General features: G+C 47.1%; 1 protein-coding gene across 1 annotated transcript; it reads right to left on the bottom strand.

Annotated features, from left to right (window-relative positions):
• Nucleotides 1-14,204: 14,204 nt before the first annotated feature.
• LOC120659761 (DUF724 domain-containing protein 3-like) lies at nucleotides 14,205-17,399 on the bottom strand. The gene is made up of 5 exons (XM_039937985.1): nucleotides 16,347-17,399; nucleotides 15,925-16,104; nucleotides 15,736-15,840; nucleotides 15,587-15,641; nucleotides 14,205-15,512 (listed from the first exon to the last, which is right to left on the bottom strand). Exons 1-5 carry the CDS (start codon nucleotides 17,343-17,345, stop codon nucleotides 14,575-14,577), a joined length of 2,277 nt encoding a protein of 758 aa, XP_039793919.1. The 5' UTR covers nucleotides 17,346-17,399; the 3' UTR covers nucleotides 14,205-14,574.
• Between the last annotated feature and the right edge of the window lie 1,936 nt (nucleotides 17,400-19,335).

Here is a 19,335-nt window from a genome sequence, read left to right as displayed (position 1 = left end):
TTGTTCCTAAGTACAATTAAGTCATTAGGTAGCAATCTATTCTCAGATTCACAATAAACATTACTTAGGAACGAGCTCACCTGCAAGTTCAATTGTCGCGCGCGTGCGCGAGTAATAGGACCTTGTATATCATCTTGAGGAGTGTCGTTTGTATCCATAGGAGTGATGTCCTCATTAGGCGGGAACGCCGCGCACGGGCATGCCGCGCACGTCGCGCATGGCGAGCGCGGGAAGCGGAGCGTGGCACAGGGAACGCACGAGCGGTTACAAGCAGCACGCGGCACAATCTAGAGCTAGCCACTTTGACACCCCCCGCAGCGTGAGCGTCGTGCACAACGCTCAGACTGGAACAAAAATCTTCAAACAAAGCTGTCGGGAGACCGTTGGTCATGATGTCCGCCAGCTGCTGCAGTGTGGGAACGTGATGAACACATACTGCGTCGATCGCCACCTTCTCCCGGACGAAGTGCACGTCTAGTTCGACATGCTTGGTGCGTCCATGGTGAACCGGATTCTTGGACATGTAGATGGCCGAAACATTATCGCAGTAGACGAGTGTCGCCGTGTCGACCGGAACGCGGAGCTCACCAAGGAGATGACGGAGCCAGCAGCACTCGGCAGTGTTGTTGGCGACGCCACGATATGTGGCCTCGGCGCTGGAATGCGAGACGACGGCTTGGCGCTTGGAGGACCAGGACACCAGGGAATCGCCGAGGAAGACGCAGAAGCCTGATGTCGAGCGTCGCGTGTTGGGGCATCCAGCCCAGTCGGCGTCGGAGTAGGTGACAAGGCGTGGCGGGGTGGATCGCCGGAGTTGAAGTCATTTGGTCGAAGTCCCGCGAACGTAGTGTAGCACCCGCTTCACGAACGTCCAGTGCACGTCACGAGGATCGTGCATATGGAGACAGGCTTGCTGCACGGCGTAGGAGAGATCGGGGCACATCAGAGTTTGGTACTGAAGCGCGCCGATGATGCTCCGGTAGAAGGTTGGGTCTGAGACAGCAGTTCCTGTGGAGCTGGGGCAGCTTGGACTTGGTGTCGACCGGTGTAGACGCCGGCTTCCAGTCGCTCATCCCAGCGCGGTCGAGGATGTTGTCCGCGTACTGGGATTGTGAGAGGAAGAAGCCAGAGTGCGTTCAACGCACCTGGATGCCGAGGACTCGTGAAGCAGTTGCTCGACGATGCACTGGAGGAACTGTGTGGACGAAGCCGAGAGCACGATGTCATCGACGTACAGTAGGAGGTGTGCAACGTCTGTTCCCCGGTTGTAGATGAAGAGTGAGCTGTCGGTCTTGGAGGCGGTGAAGCCCAGTCGAAGAAGGTGCGTAGCGAAGCGCTGAAACCACGCCCTTGGCGCCTGCTTGAGTCCATAGAGGGACTTGCGCAGGAGACAAACGTTGTGCGGGCGTGCTGGATCGACGAAGCCGGCCGGCTGCTGGCAGTACACGGTCTCGGTGAGGTCGCCATGAAGGAACGCGTTCTTGACGTCGAGGTGGTGAACGATCCAGTCATGGGGGGCTGCCAGATGCAGGACGGTGCGGATGGTTGCTGGCTTGACGACCGGAGAGAACGTCTGATCAAAGTCCAAGCCGGGCCGTTGGGAGAAACCACGAAGCACCCATCGTGCCTTACGACGCTCCAAGGTGCCGTCAGCGTGATACTTGTTCTTGAAGATCCATTTGCCACTGATGATGTTGGCGTGGCTAGCACGAGGAACGAGCTGCCAAGTGCCGTTGCGCTGCAGAGCGTTGAACTCATCAGTCATGGCCGCGTGCCAAGCAGGATCGCGCAGGGCGGCGCGAACCGACCGAGGGACATCATATGCAGTGGCGATGTTGGCATAGCGTGGGTTTGGCTTGGCAATGCCAGCCTTACCACGAGTCACCATGGGATGCCGAGTAGGTGACGACAGCAACAGTGGAGTTGACGACATGTCCGGTGTCGGTGAAGACGAGGGAGATGGTGGCGCAGGCAGTGGTGATGGCGACGTCGTGGCCGGACGGGGAGCATCATGTTCTGTCGGGGAGACCGCAGGAGTTGATGCGGAACCGACAGAAGAGGGGGACGCCGTGGCCGGAGGTGGTGCCGCAGCGACACTGGCTGGGGCACCTCCAGGACCTCGCCGTGTACGCGCCACCGGAGCCACCGGGAACAAGTCGACCGGGGCAGGTGGAGGAGCGGTCGGGTTCACCAGTGGTGTAGGGACAACCTGTCGAAAGGGAAACACTTGCTCGTCGAAAACGATGTGCCGTGAGGTTAGAACGCAACGCGTGACGGGGTCATAGCAGCGATACCCTTTGGTGTTGTCAGGGTAGCCGAGGAAGACGCATGGCAATGGGCGCGGAGCGAGCTTGTTGGGTGTGGTGGCGGTGGTGTTGGGAAAACAGCGACAGCCGAACACGCGCAAGTGGTTGTAGTCGGGCTCCTGGCCGAAAAGGAGGAAGTAGGGGGTGGCGTGGCTGCATGGAGTGCACGAACGGCAATTGAGGAGGTAGCTAGCGGTTGGCAGCGCGTCGGGCCAGAAGGTGGGGGGGCATGGCGGCGTGGAGCAGCATGGTGCGCACGCTATCATTGAGCGTGCGGAGTAAGTGCTCGGCACGACCGTTCTGCTGCGAGGTGTGAGGGCAAGTGAGGTGCAAGGCGATGCCGCGTGCAGCGAGGAAGGAGCCGAAGGCCTTGTTGTCGAACTCGCCACCATTGTCAGATTGAAAAGGCAAGTATGGGGCGACCAAACTTCGTTTGAACAAAGGCGTGAAAGGAAATCAGAGTGGGAAGCACATCTGACTTGCGACGCAGCGGGAACATCCACACGAAGTGGGAGTAGTCGTCAAGCACAGCGAGATAGTACTAGAACCCGGAATGACTCGCGATCGGCGAGGTCCAAACATCGCAGTGTAGGAGACAAAAGGGGTGGGGAGAAACATAAGTTGATTCATGAAAGGGTCGGCGAACATGTTTGCCTATACAACAGGAGGTACATGTATGAGAATGAGAGGGAGTGAAGCTAAAATCTAAAGAAGCTTAAATGCGGGAAAGAGTCGGGCGTCCAGGGTGTTCGAGACGAGCATGCCACAGGTCGACGGATGCATGGAGTGCACGGGGAGGCGGCGCAGGGCACGATAGTGAGTAGAGATCGCCGCCGCTATCACTGCGGAGAAGAAGCACCCGGCTGCGAAGATCCTTGATCGAGAAACCAAAAGGGTCAAATTCAACCGAAAGATTGTTATCAGGGGTGAGCTTGCGAACAGAAAGTAGGTTTTTGATCAAGGAAGGACAGACATGGACATCGCTGAGACGTAGAGAAGAGGAGTGGGTGGGCATGAGTGCATCGCCGGACAGACATGAAGGAATTTGGATGTATTGTTATCCGATGCTATACCCACCATCTCACCATAGGGAGGAGGATCACAGAAGGCTTGTGTTCAGCAAGGTTTCATGACCAGTGCACGGCCGATTGGGACCCCACCAATCAGGTCAAAGGCGGCAGCTTAGACCGGTCAGACCGATCGCCACTGACCGGTCAGACCGGTCTCATCAGAGACCGGACAAAACTCATTCTCCAAGATAGGTTTACCGTGTCAAGGAGAAGAAAGAAGAGGTACAACCCACTATTGATCCAGAGAAAGCTGAAGCCGATGATGTTGTGCAAATCGGCAATATTAAAGTGGTTGTCAATGATGCGGGTACAAGACCAATGGTTTTTGGTAAATCGGTCAATCCTTCTATCCAAAGGCCGATCATGGCTAATGATCATGAGGCTAGCAGCAGTAACTCAACATCAAAGTAATTCAACCAAGATGGTGTCCTTCGGGGTTGACTCGTACTTAAAGAAGGAAGCTGCAGCGTCTACGTGCTCAGGAGAAGAAGGAAAAAGAGTTCAAGAGGCTGAGGGACAAACAATCCGACCACTACAGACCAATGGTCCCCAAGGCAAGGTATGGAGGGTCAAAGCAGTTGACCAGCCAGCACGACCGGTCGAACCGCCTCAGGAGACCGGTCTGACCGGTACAAGCGACCGGTCTGACCGCCCAGAGCAACCGGTCAGACCGGTTGAGGTTGCAGCAGAACAGAAAGCCGAATCGGCAATACCTGTTTCGGTTCCTTGCGATGAAGAAACACCGCTAACATTCTCGGTAAAAGGCAATGAGGAGCTAGTGGATCATGAGGCTACACCAAAAGAGCAGCAATATGGAGCTCGACGACATTTAAGTGCTCGGGGGGCAAAATATTGCAAATGATAATTTACCTCATGAAGTTTCTATGCAACAGATCAGTTTGCAAGGGGCTCTCAAGACTTTGATCATGTATTTGAGGTCTTGAGCTGGTTGAAAATTACAACATCAGCGGATAAAAGTCGAATTAGAAGATTTTCAATTTGAGCTAGAAAATTAGCAAACTATTTGTAATAAGGCATATTGATGCTCTTACTTCTATTCTTCGGTTAAAGACTGAAACTGAATTTACTTGAGGGGCAGAATAGCGAGAGGTCTTTGAAAAGATCAAGGTTTATTTGTCTTCACCACCTGTGCTCAAGGCGCCTAGGAGAGGGTTTCCTTTCAGGCTTTATGTGGCTGCTGAAGACAAGGTTATTGGGACTGTTTTGACTCAAGAAACCGAAGGAAATGAGTATACCATTACATATTTAAGCCGACGACTTATTGATGCGGAGACGAGGTATACATTTATTGAGAAGTTGTGTTTGTCTCTTTATTATGCTTGTACCAAATTAAGGCATTATCTACTATCTAGTACTTGCACAGTAGTATGTCAAACCGATGTGATCAAACATATGTTACAAAAACCGATTTTGAGTGGTAGAATTGGCAAGTGGGCTTATGTTTTGGTTGAATATGATTTGGCTTGTGAACCTTTAAAATCTATGAGAGGCCAAATTGTAGCGGATTTTATTGTTGAGCATCGGATTAATGACAAGCATGATCTAGAAGTCGGCTATATTACTTGCACACCATGGAAGTTGTACTTTGATGGATCGGTTTGTGATGATGGTCAAGGGATTGGTGCTGTTCTTATTTCTCCGAATGGTGCTATTTTTGAATTTTCAAACCGATTGGAAGAAGAGTGCACAAATAACCAAGTTGAATATGAGGCTCTTCTATTTGGCTTGGAATTCTTGCAATCCATGGGCGTGAAGCATGTTGAAGCCTTTGTAGATTCTCTTCTGGTGGTGCAGTAAGTATCCAAGGTATGCCAGTGCTATAATGGTTCTCTAAATGCATATCTTGATAAATGCCTTGATATTATTTCTTCTTTCGATGAATTTATTATCAAACATATTCCGAGGGAAGAGAATGGAAAGGCAAATACTCTGGCTCAACAAGCATCTGGCAAAAATGTTACGAAAAAATATTTCAACATTCGCAAGTTGATGCAAACGAAATCCGAGTGTCTAGTTCTGGATGCACAGGTCCGACCGGTCAGCGAGACCGGTTTGACCGGTCCAGAGACCGGTCTGACCGGTAATGCAGCTGTTGGTTCTGATTCGGCCAAGAAAGACGATTCAATTGTCTCGGCCGAAGCTCAGGATTGGAGGGTCCCTCTTATATCATATTTGAGAGATCCTGGTCGTGGAGCGGAGAGAAATATTCGCCATTTGGCTTTTAAGTATGTTTTAATTGACGATGAGCTTTATCGTCGAACTGCCGAAGATTTGCTTCTTAAGTGTTAAGACTCGGATTATGCCCGGGTTGCTATGGGTGAGGTTCATGAAGATGTTTGTGGTACTCATCAATCGGCTCCCAAAATGAAGTGGTTACTTAGAAGGGCCGGTTTCTATTGGCCCACCATGCTATCCAATTGTTTCAAATACTATAAAGGGTGTGAAGAATGTCAGCGGTTTGGTGATTTGCAATTTGTGCCTGCTGCGTTAATGCATCCTATTATTAAACCATGGCCGTTCCGAGGTTGGGGGTTGGATTTCATTGGACAAATTAATCCTCCATCTTCAAAGGGGCATCGCTTCGTGTTGGTTGCTACGGATTATTTCACTAAATGGACCGAAGCGGTTCCTTTGAAGAATATGACACATAAGGAGGTAATTGAGTTTATTACTGAGCATATTATTCATAGATTCGGCATTGCACAAACTTTGACAACAGATAAAGGTTCTTCATTTATATCAAAAGAGGTGCGTGCCTTTGCCGAATCTTATAAGATTAAGTTGCTCAATTCATCTCCATATTATGCTCAGGCCAATGGGCAGGCCGAGTCTAGTAATAAGATTTTGATCAAACTTGTCAAGAAGAAGATAGAAGAAAATCCTAAGAGGTGGCATGAAGTGTTATCCGAAGCATTGTGGGCTCATCGTATATCTAGACATGGTGTTACTAAGGTTACTCCTTTTGAGCTTGTGTATGGTCAAGAGGTCGTTTTATCCGTTGAGGTAAATCTGGACGCATATAGATTGGCAAAGCAAAATGACCTCTCCGCTGTTGATAACCATGATTTAATGATGGATAATATTGATGAGGTGACCGACAAGCGTTTGAAGGCTTTGAAGGAGATTGAGAAAGACAAGCTTCGGGTGGCCAGAGCTTACGACAAAAAGGTAAAACTTAAATCTTTTCAGGTTGGGGATCTGGTTTTGAAGACAATTTTGCATCTTGGGATGAAAAGCAACAAGTTTGGCAAATGGTCGCCAAGTTGGGAGGGTCCATACAAGATTATCAAAATTATCTCCGGTAATTCGTATATGGTGGAGACGGTGCAAGGTGAGCGTCTACCAAGGGCTATCAATGGGAGGTACTTTAAGAAGTTCTATCCTAGCGTATGGCAAAGTGCATGAGGACGAAGATGGCCGGTATTGGATATCGCCTTTAGTTTTATTTTTAGACTTGTTTGCTTTGTGTAAAATATGTACATCAGGATAATTCTTGCTTTTTGGCTTGTGAAACTCACCAAAAAGCAGGGGGGCATATGTTGACAGCCAATTCCGGCTGTTCAGAGGCCGGGCCGACCGGTCAGACCGGTCTGTCCAGTTGTAATCCAAGTAGGCTTCGTTTTATTTTGGAAATTCTTGTATAAACCGACTTGGAGAGGGGTACGACTTCCCCGGCCTATAAATCTAAAGGCTAAGGCCGATTGAGGTAATCTCAATCGATTCACACATTTATTCTTTACTTTTTACCTCCAAACCCTAACTTTTCCAATCTCATCTGCTGTTCTTCGCTCGTCTCCACGGCGTTCGATGGTGTTCTGAGTGGCCTGCCGACCTCAGAGCAACCCTAGATCCACGAGCTCCGACGGGGTCCCTCTTGAGCTCGAGGTTCTAGGTCTTCGCGGCGTTCTCTGTAGAACCGGTCTGACCGGTCGCCATAACCGGTCTAACCGGTCTGTGCGCAAGGAGCCTGTTGGTGAAGATCGTGTCGACGATCAACGCGCGTTCTAGCGCATTCGAGTGTGTTGGCGCAAATTAGTGTCAACAGATAATAATCACTTGCACTGCATTGTTGGTATTTGTAGGGAACAGAGAACATCCCAGAGCTAGCACAGACCATTGGATGAGATATCATACCGTTAAAAAGTATTAAGATGATGTGGATGCACCACATGTCATTAATGCTTTCTAGTGGGGAGTATCTATATAAGGGATCTAGATAAGCAAGACACGAAGATGTCTGGGGCAAATTGTTTAATTTCAAGTGAGTGGGTAAGAAGAAAAATGGAGGGAACGATAGAATTAACTAAACAAAATCGCTCAGTTCGGCTGGCTTGTCAACCAGTTAGCCAGTAGTATTTTTCTCTCACACCAAATCAGCATCAGCCAGTAGCCAGCAGCCAGCCAACAGTACTTTTATCTTATCTTACAACAAATCAGCATCAGCTATCAGCTACAGCCAGCCGAACAAAGTGAATAATTGGATGGATGAGATTATTCGGTGATGTGGTTCAACATGAGAGTTAAGAAATAGTAATTAATGATAGATAGTGGGTTCAACTAATATAATATATAGATAGATATGCTATAAGCAGTTGGTGACTAGAGAGTTGAATCGCAAGGATCTGGAGGAACAGACCCTGCATTCCGAGAGGGATTCCAAACAAAAGCTAATTCTTTTCATAGAACTGGTGCCCTAGTCAACCACAAATTCACAGCTCGCCAACCCACGGGCAACTCAGATTCTCTTGGGAAAAATCTGGCATGAACAGTATAAAAGCCCGGTTCAATCAGGTAAAGGCAACACCACACAATGTTTGGCTGAAGTTCCTGTTAAAGTTTCAGACCACAAAAGGAACAAACAGAGAAAGAGAGAAAATTTAACAGATTCAGTCATTACAGGACCTCACAACCACACTATCAAATTCGGTAACCGAGGCCCTGGAGCATTCTTCTTAGTACTGCCCTGGAGCATTAGTTAACAAGATGTCAAGCTAGAGAGATCAAAATGATCAATCGGCAACTTATGATGTTAAACTCCCGCGACACAGCTCAGCCAAGACATTCTGAAACTGCAGCTCAGCACTGGCACCTGCTTCCTCAATGCTTCTTTTAGCTGCATTCAGTCTTGAGAGCTCTCCATCTTCAAGCTCTTTCTCCTCAGCTATCTTCTGCGCTTCAATGGCGAAGACCCTGCAAGAACAAGAAACAGAGCAAGCATGTCTTAGTAAGCAACTTTTTAAGCTATAAGACAGTGCATGAAGTGATCAACCGAACTACCAAGCCCCAACAGTAATTCAGGATCTGTTGACAAAATTTAGGGAAAATAAGTACCGTCTGCACCTGCTGTTCACAAATGTGTGTTCCACAGCTACCAGGGAGAACTAGACTAAATGGAACTAGATTTGATTGAATCTACCAGAGGTAAAGAAAATTCTGCGAAAACAGCTAACTGCCATTCCAGATCCGAATAAATCTAGTTACTCTAGAAGTCTAGACTCTAGAGGGCCTAAAATATTTTGGACTGAGACAGCCTTTTCATTTTCAGTCTAACCCTTTTCAGTCTAACATAATCTCCCAACTAGTATAATTGACGTGTAGAGTTCAACATATGTGTTATCAGTCCTGTGTGTTATAACTTATAAGTCCAATCAATTACAGGAGAAGTATTGCATATGAAAACCAAGTGCAGTATTTGTGTAATTAAGAAGAAAAAAATCATAACTCGAGCAAATAAGGGAAGTGCACATACCTGGAACAAAGGAGACTAAATCTGCAGTAAGCATAAACTTCAAACATGGGTTAGAAAAGCAATGGCTAGCAAAAGATGATAATCATGACTACTGTTTCATGCCAGTGCAATGAATTATGACAAGATTGTATTACACAAAAAATAAAGATAAGCATCATCACTATCTGTCAACAAAAACTAAGCAAGTAAGCATTAAGGAACCGACTAGTATATTCTGACCAAACAAAACTTGCACGAATAAAAACAGAATACCCCTACAGCCCAAAACAGCACACTGGTCATGTTTCACGTCCTATTCTTAACGAGATACTACACTAAATGGAAACAAACTCGTCCAATCTACCATAGGCAAAGCAATCCGTGCCAGACCATCTAATAATCGCCATCTACAATGCAGATAACTGTATGTGGAACCTAAAATCCAGGTGTTTTTCTGCTTGAAAACGCAATATTTCAGATCTCAGTTACAGAAAACCAATGCACATGAAAAAGAAAAAAAAAGGAAATGACAGAAGAAGCGCAATTAAGCAATACGACGATCCAAGGCGTCATGCAGTAGCCAATGTCGAATCAAAGACAGGTCATGGGGAGGGCACGTACCTCGAGCAAGGAAAGCACCACCTGCAATGTGGTTAGAAAACGCAATTCAGGCCAAGAAACACATACCGCACAGGGCGATTCGAAACCTAGCACATGTCCATCGCCGGAGGAGGCGGGGACGAGGGCTGCTGCGCCGCCGGTGCCGCCGCCAGCAGCTGCGGCGGCGGATCGAACTCGACGACGTAGACCCCGTCGACTGCCATGTACCAGCGGATGAAAGCGCACGCGACGAGCACCGTTGCGGCGTAGCAGAGGCACTGGAGCGCGGCGTGGACGGGTGACCAGAACGCGGCCCGCTCGGCGACCGGCGAGAGGGCGAGGGCCCTGGCGGTGTAGAGCGCGAAGTGGAGCGCGACGTAGGCGCGGCCGAGCTTCTCGCCGGCCGGGCCCGCGCCGAACACGCAGTACATGGCGTAGGGCGCCAGCTTCATCCGGATCGGCGGCGACCACGGCCGCTCCCCCTCCAAATCCACCTCCTCCTCCACCTCCGCCGCCGCCGTGGCGGCGGGAGTGGAAGGAGCCAGATCTTGGAGCATGGATCGGGGGAGAAGGAACGGGGAGGAGCACTTGCGGGGGCCGGATCAAGATCGCGAAGCGCGCGCGGAGTTGCGGTGGGGATCGAGATCGGGAGGGGTGCGGGAATCGAAAGCTCTCGCGGGGGGGATTTGATTTGGTGGGAGGGAGGAAGGGGGGGAGGCGGCGCGCCTGGGGTTTTGTTCGCGCGCTCTGGTGGGTCGGTTCCGTTGCGGCGCGTAGGCCTCACGCGCGCGCCAGCTGGCAGCCAGGTGGACGACTTGGCTGGCAGTCGGAGTCCACGGAGTATGTCGGTGATCACCAATTTACAAATTTTCCTAGCTTCTTTTGTCGCTGTAATAAATTTCTGCATTGCCGAATTTTCGTTACCGAGTTGTGAGATTGGCTAATGTGGTCAAAGATCCATAGAGATTGGCAGATTGGCTACCGTAAGGGATCTATAATTTTTGGGGAAAAAATATCCAATTTACACTTTTGAGTTATTGCAAAAGTTTGATTTTCAACGTTCAACAACAAAATCAGATAATAGAGGTTATCCAACTATCAAAACATGGCAAATTTAGCTGCCAAAGTGGTTTTGAATGTGGGTTTTGTTTTTTCGAAAAATAAAAAAATTCTAATTGGATCTAAAAAATTAAAACCAATCATTTTAAATCAGAAAAATATGAAACTAGTACCAAAATTATTCTAAAAATATGAACTATCTATTATTGCTCGATTTGAATCTTAGTTATTCAAAAATAATATGCATAACTACAAGCAACTAAATATTATGAATATAAAAATATGAATCTGAATGACTGACAAGTATCATTCCAATAGATATGTTATATTTTTAGAAAACTGTTGATACCCATTTCAGATTTTTTGACCTAAAATGAATTACTTATGAATTTTTTAGTTTAAATTTGGCAGTACTAAAAAATATTTTTTTTGTTGATACCCAGTTTCGTAGTTGAAATTTTCAAGTCGGCTTTGTGATAGTTCGAGGGTATAAAGCGGATTTCCCTTGATCACAAAAATTTGGCAAAAAACGATAAAGATCAGTTGCAAACTTACAGCAAAATACGTGGAAAAAATTGAAGGTAAGGCCGTGTTTTGTCAAGATCCATGCTAGATTATTGCCAATCCTAATCATTATAACTAGTTGAATTTCCCGCGCGTTGCTGTGGGAATTTGAGATTATAGTTAAGATGATAGTTTGAGGTTATAGTTTAGGTAATATATTTTGAGATTAATGGAGAAATATCTAAATAAAATATTCCTAGGGATATATATATATATAATGAATGAATGATATATAACTATATTCATTCTAATGGGCATATGTATAATCTGTGAGTTTCGGAATACGATGGCTTTAATCGAAAAAGGAAAAGAGTCTCCATCTCATAATATTTTATTTTATATATAATACTTAAATTCTTACATAATAACACTATAGCACAATATGTTCCACCGGGAGGGACCTGCCCCACTATGTCGGCCGCTGCCACCTCAGATCAAATGGTATATCAATACAGGCCCATTCATACTCCTCGCACATTCGTACTCCACTACAATTCTATGTTCTAGCATTCCATTTAAATGGAATGATCTTTGAAAGGTCTCTGATCTGTAAGCAGCGAGAAAGTAAAGATTATGAATTAATAAATCTCAAAATCAAAGTAAAAGACAGGATCCCCTCCGCTACTGTACGTACATGGAATTCCACCCAAGGATGCTTGTGCTTCTGACGCCGCAATTGCTGTCGAACCTGATGAGCACGTGCGGTGCGATGCAGTACATGGATAGTGAGTGCTTATTTTCCATCAAGGGCAGAGCCCGAATTTCATTACTCTGGAGCAACGAAATTACAGCAAGCTCAGGTACCAACATCATGCGAAAACAAAAAAGGAAAAAGGTCTAGCAAACAACCGTAGCGTGCTTCACTAGTCCAGCAGGCTAAACCCTCTTACAGAAACAAACAGGCACCCTCAGGCCACCAGCAGAAGATTAGGTAAGTAACTAATATGAAAGGAAGGACTCTCAGAGCCAAACGCGCGCAAGTAACACGGGGAGACAAAAGCAGCAGAAGGGCTTCATCAACGCAGCAGAACCATTCTTGCGCCATCGCCGTGGGCTTGTGCATGGAAGATAGTGAGTGCTTATGTCGTCCCCTGTTAGGAATAAACCTGACTGTTCGTGTGTGCGCGTTGGTTGTCTGGTAGATGCGTGCATGTGTTGCATACTTGCATGTAGATTAGCTTGTGCTAATCCATGCGTAGATAGTTAGCGCGTGGGTCGGTCAAGTGGGCTAGCTGCGTGGTGTGTTCGTGCGTCAAGTTCAAGTCGCGCAGGAGCGCTGCGCGTAGGACAAGGCGAGTTAGTCGGCGGCAGCAGGGAAGGAGCACGTCAAGGCACTAGAGACCGATTCTCACGGGAGTTCGTTGCTCAAAAGGTGGAGAAGGCCGGGTCGCCAGGGAGAGCGCGTACGTGCGCGCCGAGTTCGCCGGAGGGCATTGCGTGGGCGCTGCGTCGCCGGGAGGCCTTTAAATGGACATGTAATCCCTGTGTAAGAGGTGATCCGAGTGGGATAACACAGGCTGTTCGGCGGCCGGGGCGTTCGTCGCCATGTCTCGTGTTCGTCGATCCTCGGTTCCAACATCCCCGGTTGTCGGACAATGCGGCATCGAAGTCGCTATATACCTAGACGTGAGCAGACGGCTCCAAGATGATCGACCAGGAAGCCGCTAGAGAAACTGCTGCCGGTAGATGCTACTCCCTGCGAGTACGGGAGCACCTCAACTCTGTCAAAATGGCCTCCGCACATCTTCGATCTGCACGGAGCAACGTAACTAATAATTAGGATAGGGAATTGACAAATCAATCATCATAATACCAAAGATTAGATTGGGGTTTCTCATTCGTATACCTGATTTCATCTCTCAGTTTGGTGCAAATCAGTGGGAGAGGTCCTACGTTGTGACGGTAGCATCAATGAGGAATTTACAAGTGACCCTGGAATGGAACCCGGAAAGAGGTGAACGTAAGTGATTTTTTTTATATCTTGTAACGTAAGTGAGTGATGGAGATGAATGCTTAGTGCCTATAATTAGCTGTGGTGTCCCTTGAGCCGCAAGAACGGTTCCATTTATTTGCAAAGTGAGTAGTAAATGAGAATATATTGAGTAAAGAAGAGGAGCTGATAAGGAGGTCCTCTTATATTCCTGTCGCGGCATCATCGGAGTCATGCTAGGAGGAGCTCTGGCAGGGTTAGCATTGCAGCTAGGTGCTGGCATGCCGCTCTTCCACGAGAAGTGTATCCACATCTAGGCGAAGAAGAAGAAGAACTGCCCGTTATGGCGGGTCATGGTGGCGGCGGAGGCCGATGAAATGGTGTAGTGGCAATAGCTTATTGCCGTATTGGCATGACAAAGGGATACGCTCACTGGGTGGAGTACTGTGATTATAACCGGGGAAGATCACATGTGCTTGTTCGTGTTATTTTGTTATTGATAATAATCACTTCCACCGCTTTGTTGGTATTTCTACGGAACACAGAACATCCCAAAGCCAGCACAGACCATTGGATGAGATATCATACAGTTAAAAAGTATTAAGATGATGTGGCTGCACCACATGTCATTAATGCTTTGTAGAGGGGAGCATAAATAAGGAAGATAGGGAGATGCCTCTGGAGTATATTGGGTAAGAATGAACCAATGGAGGCAATAGATAGGATTAACTAAACAAAATAATTGAATGGAAGAGATTATTCGGGTGATGTGATTCAACGTGAGAGTAAAGAAATAGTAGTTAATAATAGATAGTGGGTTCCGTTAATATAATATATACAGGTATAGATATGCTATAAGCTGCTGGTGAGTAGAGATCAGTTGAATCGCAAGGGTCTGGAGGAACAGACCCTGCATTCCAAGAGGATTCCAAACAAAAGCTAATTCTTCTCATAATTAAAACTGGTGCCCCAGTCAACCACAAATTCACAGCTTGCCAACCCCCGCGCAACTCAGATTCTCCTGGGGAAAATCTGGCATGAACAATATCAAAGCCCGGTTCAATCGGGTAAAGGCAACACCACACGATGTTTGGCTAAAGTTCCAGGTGAAGTTTCAGACCACAAAAGAACAAACAGTGAAAGAGAGAAAGTCTAACAGATTCAGTCATTAAAGGACCTCACAACCACACTATCAAATTCGGTAACCGAGGCCCTGGAGCATTCTTTTTAGTACTGCCCTGGAGCATTAGTTAACAAGATGTCAAGCTAGAGAGATCAAAATGATCAATCAGCAACTTATGATGATAAGCTCCCGCGACGCAGCTCAGCCAAGACAGTCTGAAACTGCAGCTCAGCACTAGCACTTGCTTCCTCAACGCTTCTTTTAGCTGCATTCAGTATTAAGAGCTCTCCATCTTCACGCTCTTTCTCCTCAGCTATTTTCTGTGCTTCGCAGCGAGCACGCCCAAGTTCCTCCTCAAGCCTAGCCATAGTTTGTTTCTCATTGTCAAGTCGCTCATCAATTTGGGACAGGCAAGCTGACTTCTCCAGCAACTGTGCTTTCAGTTGGTCTTTTTCTGTGAGGTAACTAGTATGATTAAATTTGACTTGGATCAGTTTAACCAGGCTACACTGCAAAAACTGAACATCAAATCCATGTTCCTCCAGATGGCGAAGCGTAGTGATCTTCTCTTCAAATGATGCAATGCTGTCTGCTATGCTTAATTTGCTTATATCCTCCACTGTGCTGGCAAATGTGGCCATCAGACCTATAGCCGTTCCTTCACGCAATGATGGCAAAAGTTTCGTAAGTGGACGGAAATGTGGTTGCTGTGATACCTTCTTAAACACATCCAACGCATCAATTAGAGGCCATACAGGTGAGCTCTTGACAAATGGAACCTGATAATCAGAGATTTGAGAGAAAGACATGTGTGAAGGCACATAACTCCCAGAAAAGGAGCAGGTCCTCAATTGGATGCTGTCAGTGGTAAACTCTGAGCTCTTGGCATTCTGTGAATGTAGCATGTTTGACCTCTCATCCACTTTGCTCCCATCCTGTTGAACTACATGATCAAGAGATAGGATAGGTATCTCTGTAAGAGGGTTGCTTTCTGTCACTTGTGTAGCAGCAGTGTCTGTGCACACATCTGCATTTCTGTTCGCTTGACAAACCCTGTTGATCGTACGAGACAGCTCTTTGTCCAGCAGACCAGGACATTCCTTTGTAGCCACTGCAGATTGTACAACAGTTGTCAAGTTTAATAAACCATCACAATGATGAATCAATGTAAGAGGAGCAACTTACATTTATCAAAGTTAACACCTTCAGAATCTGAACCGCTACTTGTCCCTCCTGACACCTTCACATTGAGAAAAAAGAAGATCCACTTGAATATAAAATATAGAAAGGAGAGGATTAAATAGTCACAAAATTTTTCAATCAGAAGAATGTACCTGTCGAGTCCAAGCTGAAGTTTTCTGACATACTGCAGAGTCACTCAAATCACAAACAATTTCTTTACCAGAGGAATTCTTCTTTTCCTCCAACTGAATTTGCACCTGCAAAAATATTAACATGGACAAGCACTGTAAGTAGCCTGCATGTAACTTACTTTAATTCATTAGACCATGAAGGGAACTCACATGACCAAAGGCATCAATTTTCCCCTGATGTGCTTGTGCTTTAAGGTGTGTTTCCCCCCTTGACTTTTTGGCTGTTGGAGATTCAGGAATACCACTATGTTCATCATCACTAGATGTGGCATCGACAAGTGAGCTTGGACATTTCCCAGATGCAGGTTGTTGCCTCAAGTTAACATGTATCTGCATAATTGAAGAAATACTAAGAATGGATCATGCAAATTCAGCTGTAGAATAAGATGAAAAGGTGTAAATTTTAGAGGAACCAATGCATTGTACCATATGCATCCAAGTTCCTATGGATACTAGTTGAATGCCTTTTGGATTAACTCTTATAGTATGGTCTCTTACATTGTGGGCATCATCCTCACAATGTGAATTGCAAAGGTAGGAAACACAGCTACTAAGTGCATTCACTGTATTACCTTGTCACCCGGATTCGTCCAATGCTTGCCATTCCAAATGTACAGTGGCCTCAGCTGGTGCACCACCTTGGTTAGCAACTGCTCCGCCTCCTCGTCATGGACACTGACCTCATACTCACAACCCTCCCTAACAACCCTGCGCACCACTCCCTGCGACCATGCCCCGTCGCAGTACACCTCCACCACAGCGCCAGGGCAAAGACGCACCTTGCTCCCCCGCGGGCGATGGTACTCCGCCGGCCTGATGTACCCCCAGTGCCGGTACGCCGCCGCCTTCCCCCCGCCCACCTGATCATCCATGAACTCCACGACGTAGCTCAGCCTGTCGACCGCCTTGGCCACCGTCGCGGGGAACCAGGAGCAGTCGCCGTACGCCCCCCGTTCCCTCAGCAATTCGACCTTCTCCCCGGCCTTGTAGACCCTGACGGGACGCCTCGGCTTGACGGCGATCACGGCCTGCGACGGGACCCACCCGCCGCCGACGTAGTCGCGGCGGGGGCGGACGAGGTGTGGGGGGAAAGGGAGGACCTCGCGGGTGATGGGGAACGCAACGGTGACGGGGGAGCCGGGGTCGGCGGGCGCGGGCGCGACGACGATGCCCGACCACCAGCCGTTGCAGTCGAACGCCTCGACGAAGTCGTGTAGGAGGAAGCGCGGCGGCGGCGCAGGGGTCGACGATGGTGATCCCCGGCTCGACGGAGGCGGGGGCCGCGGGCGGACGTGGGAGGGGTCGACGGATTCGGGGCCGTCCTGGGCTTCGAGGTGGGCGTAGGTGACGGTGTACTTCGCCGGGGACCTGCCGGCGGCGGGGTCGAATCCGACAACGGTGGCCTCGTACCAGGAGCCGTAGAAGCCCTCGTCGTCGATGCGGACCTCGATCTCGGTGCCGGGCGGCAGCGGGTTCGAATCCTGGGCAGGGAGAGGCGGGGAGGGTGTCGGCGGGCCTTTCTTGCGGCTCCGGCGCCGGCCCGAGGACGCCGGCGAGCGACCGGCGGGCATGGTGGGTGGGGTTTTCTGATGCTGGGGGTTCTGGAAGGTTGAGCGGCCGACTCGAGCAGAATTAGAGGCGTGAATGAGCGTGTAGTGGCCGTGGGAGCCAATTAATACTGCTGACAAACTAATATCACAAAAGCACTCCTGTAGAAAACTAAAATTGCATTTCAGTCCTTGTAAGGTTAGTCCCTATCCATTTTTTTTTTCTTGTTTCTAAAGAGATATTTACTGGTGTAATAGTAGAAGAAAGAAGTAGGAGGGGTCTTAATTTCAACTTGAGTTTCCTCTTGCCATTGGTGTTCAGAATTTAGAATGGGTAAGGTGAGGATCAATGGAGAACAATATGGCCGATGAATCCGATCTAACTCGTCTCTAAATGCCACATTAGTCTGCAAAATTTTGGTGCACGTTGAAGTGGATTCGTGGAAAGTAACTGATGATTAGGTAGACCAATTGCTAATTATGGGGCCCTTTCAATTTGGGGTTGTGGGGGGGATCGTGCCACTTGTGCTATGTGTTTATACGGGCCTGAGAATCACAAGACAATGGCAATGGGAATTGTTAATATCTATGTCCAAATTTGCTAAAATGTGAAATTAAGAAACTTGTACATCACAATTCATAATCTGTTGAGGCCCACCATAAACTTTGCATCTTTAAGGTATACATATAAAAGTTATTCATCTAACAAATAACATATATGAAAATTTGAGGTTTAATTGTTGATTTTCTAATGTTTGAAATTGTAAGATATCTTATTACTATATTATTAGATGTCTTTGATGAGTTTTAAACTAGTGTAGTATGATATATTTACCGCCATAAAAAAATTTATGTCAAGTTGGACCACCCTAACCCAAAAATCTATATTTGCCACTGTGCATTGAGACCCGAATTTTGTTTTTAGTATGTATACTTTTTGTTGAAATTCTAGTACATCTAGTTGATAGTTCGTGTACAGTTGATGAATTATAGGGCGTCGTTGAAGTGGTGGTCCTTGTCAGGTGTCCGTTCCCCTTGGGTACCCTCGGATTATTGCATTTGCGTGGCTTTATGAGAAGTCGTTTTCAGCTTCGCGTGTCACGACAAATGTCGGTAGTTTGGAGGCCTTGATGATCTTGATGGTAACAAGTCCAAATAAACCCCGTGATTTGCTGGTGGACTGGTGGTTAACGTTGTCTCTTTTGCTGTCCTAGGACTCGCTGAATTCTGCAGCCAATTTTAATTTCTTTTAGCTTCAACAATAAACAGGGATAATTTGGAGTAACTAACTTTTTTTATTTTGAGGGGTAATTGGAGTAACTAACTGTGATAAAGAAATGTTTAGCTTGCGTCTTTTACAGATTTGCAAGTCCATCATTAACTAAGTCAGACTACATGAGCTTGCATTATTGCTTGCAAATTCTTCTATTTGTAAATTTATCCGTTCAATCCGTTCAATGTCCATGACCATGATCAACAAAATCTGGTGGTGATGCTAAAAAAACACGCAACATGGGAGCACGGGAGTGGCGCTTGGACGGTTGACACTGACATGTCAAAAGTTGGGAGCGAATCCTCTCCTAGCGCTATCGCCTCCTTTGGTTCGCACTAGAATTTTAGCGTGCTAATAAATAGTAATATTTTAATCGCTAATTACGGTGTCAAATAAAGACAGTTTACAAAACCAACTCCATAACCCCGCGCTAGTGACATTGAAGAATCTAATAAGGCCTTTGACCGCGCGATTAGAGGGTGGGTACTGTAGCATCGCTGTAGTCAATTATCGTTTAATTACCGTCATTAGATTCGTCGTGAAAAATTACACCCATTTTTAAAAAAAATTTATAAATAGACTTCATTTAGTATTTTATACGTGCGAGATTTTTTTCGAAAAACGTACGCGCTATTTTTTAGAATGGCAAACAAGACCAGTGAATGGCCGGCGCGTTTGCGAGCACTTGAGCTGGGCCTGCGCAAGCTTGTTTATGCGACACGCAATCAAGGCATGGTCGTA

Source organism: Panicum virgatum, chromosome 2N (assembly GCF_016808335.1).
Source record: "Panicum virgatum strain AP13 chromosome 2N, P.virgatum_v5, whole genome shotgun sequence".
NCBI classification, from domain to species: domain Eukaryota; kingdom Viridiplantae; phylum Streptophyta; class Magnoliopsida; order Poales; family Poaceae; genus Panicum; species Panicum virgatum.
Note: the sequence above shows the minus strand (reverse complement) of the source record. Positions and strands in the feature narration are given on the sequence as shown.

Excerpts from the sequence above, each read along its gene's own strand:
- LOC120659761 (XM_039937985.1), bottom strand. The coding sequence starts at position 17,345 with ATGCCCGCCGGTCGCTCGCCGGCGTCCTCGGGCCGGCGCCGGAGCCGC. Across the intron at positions 16,105-16,346 it reads GGACGAATCCGGGTGACAAG|ATACATGTTAACTTGAGGCA; the intron begins GTAATACAGTGA and ends TCAATTATGCAG. Across the intron at positions 15,513-15,586 it reads AGGTGTTAACTTTGATAAAT|TGGCTACAAAGGAATGTCCT; the intron begins GTAAGTTGCTCC and ends TACAATCTGCAG.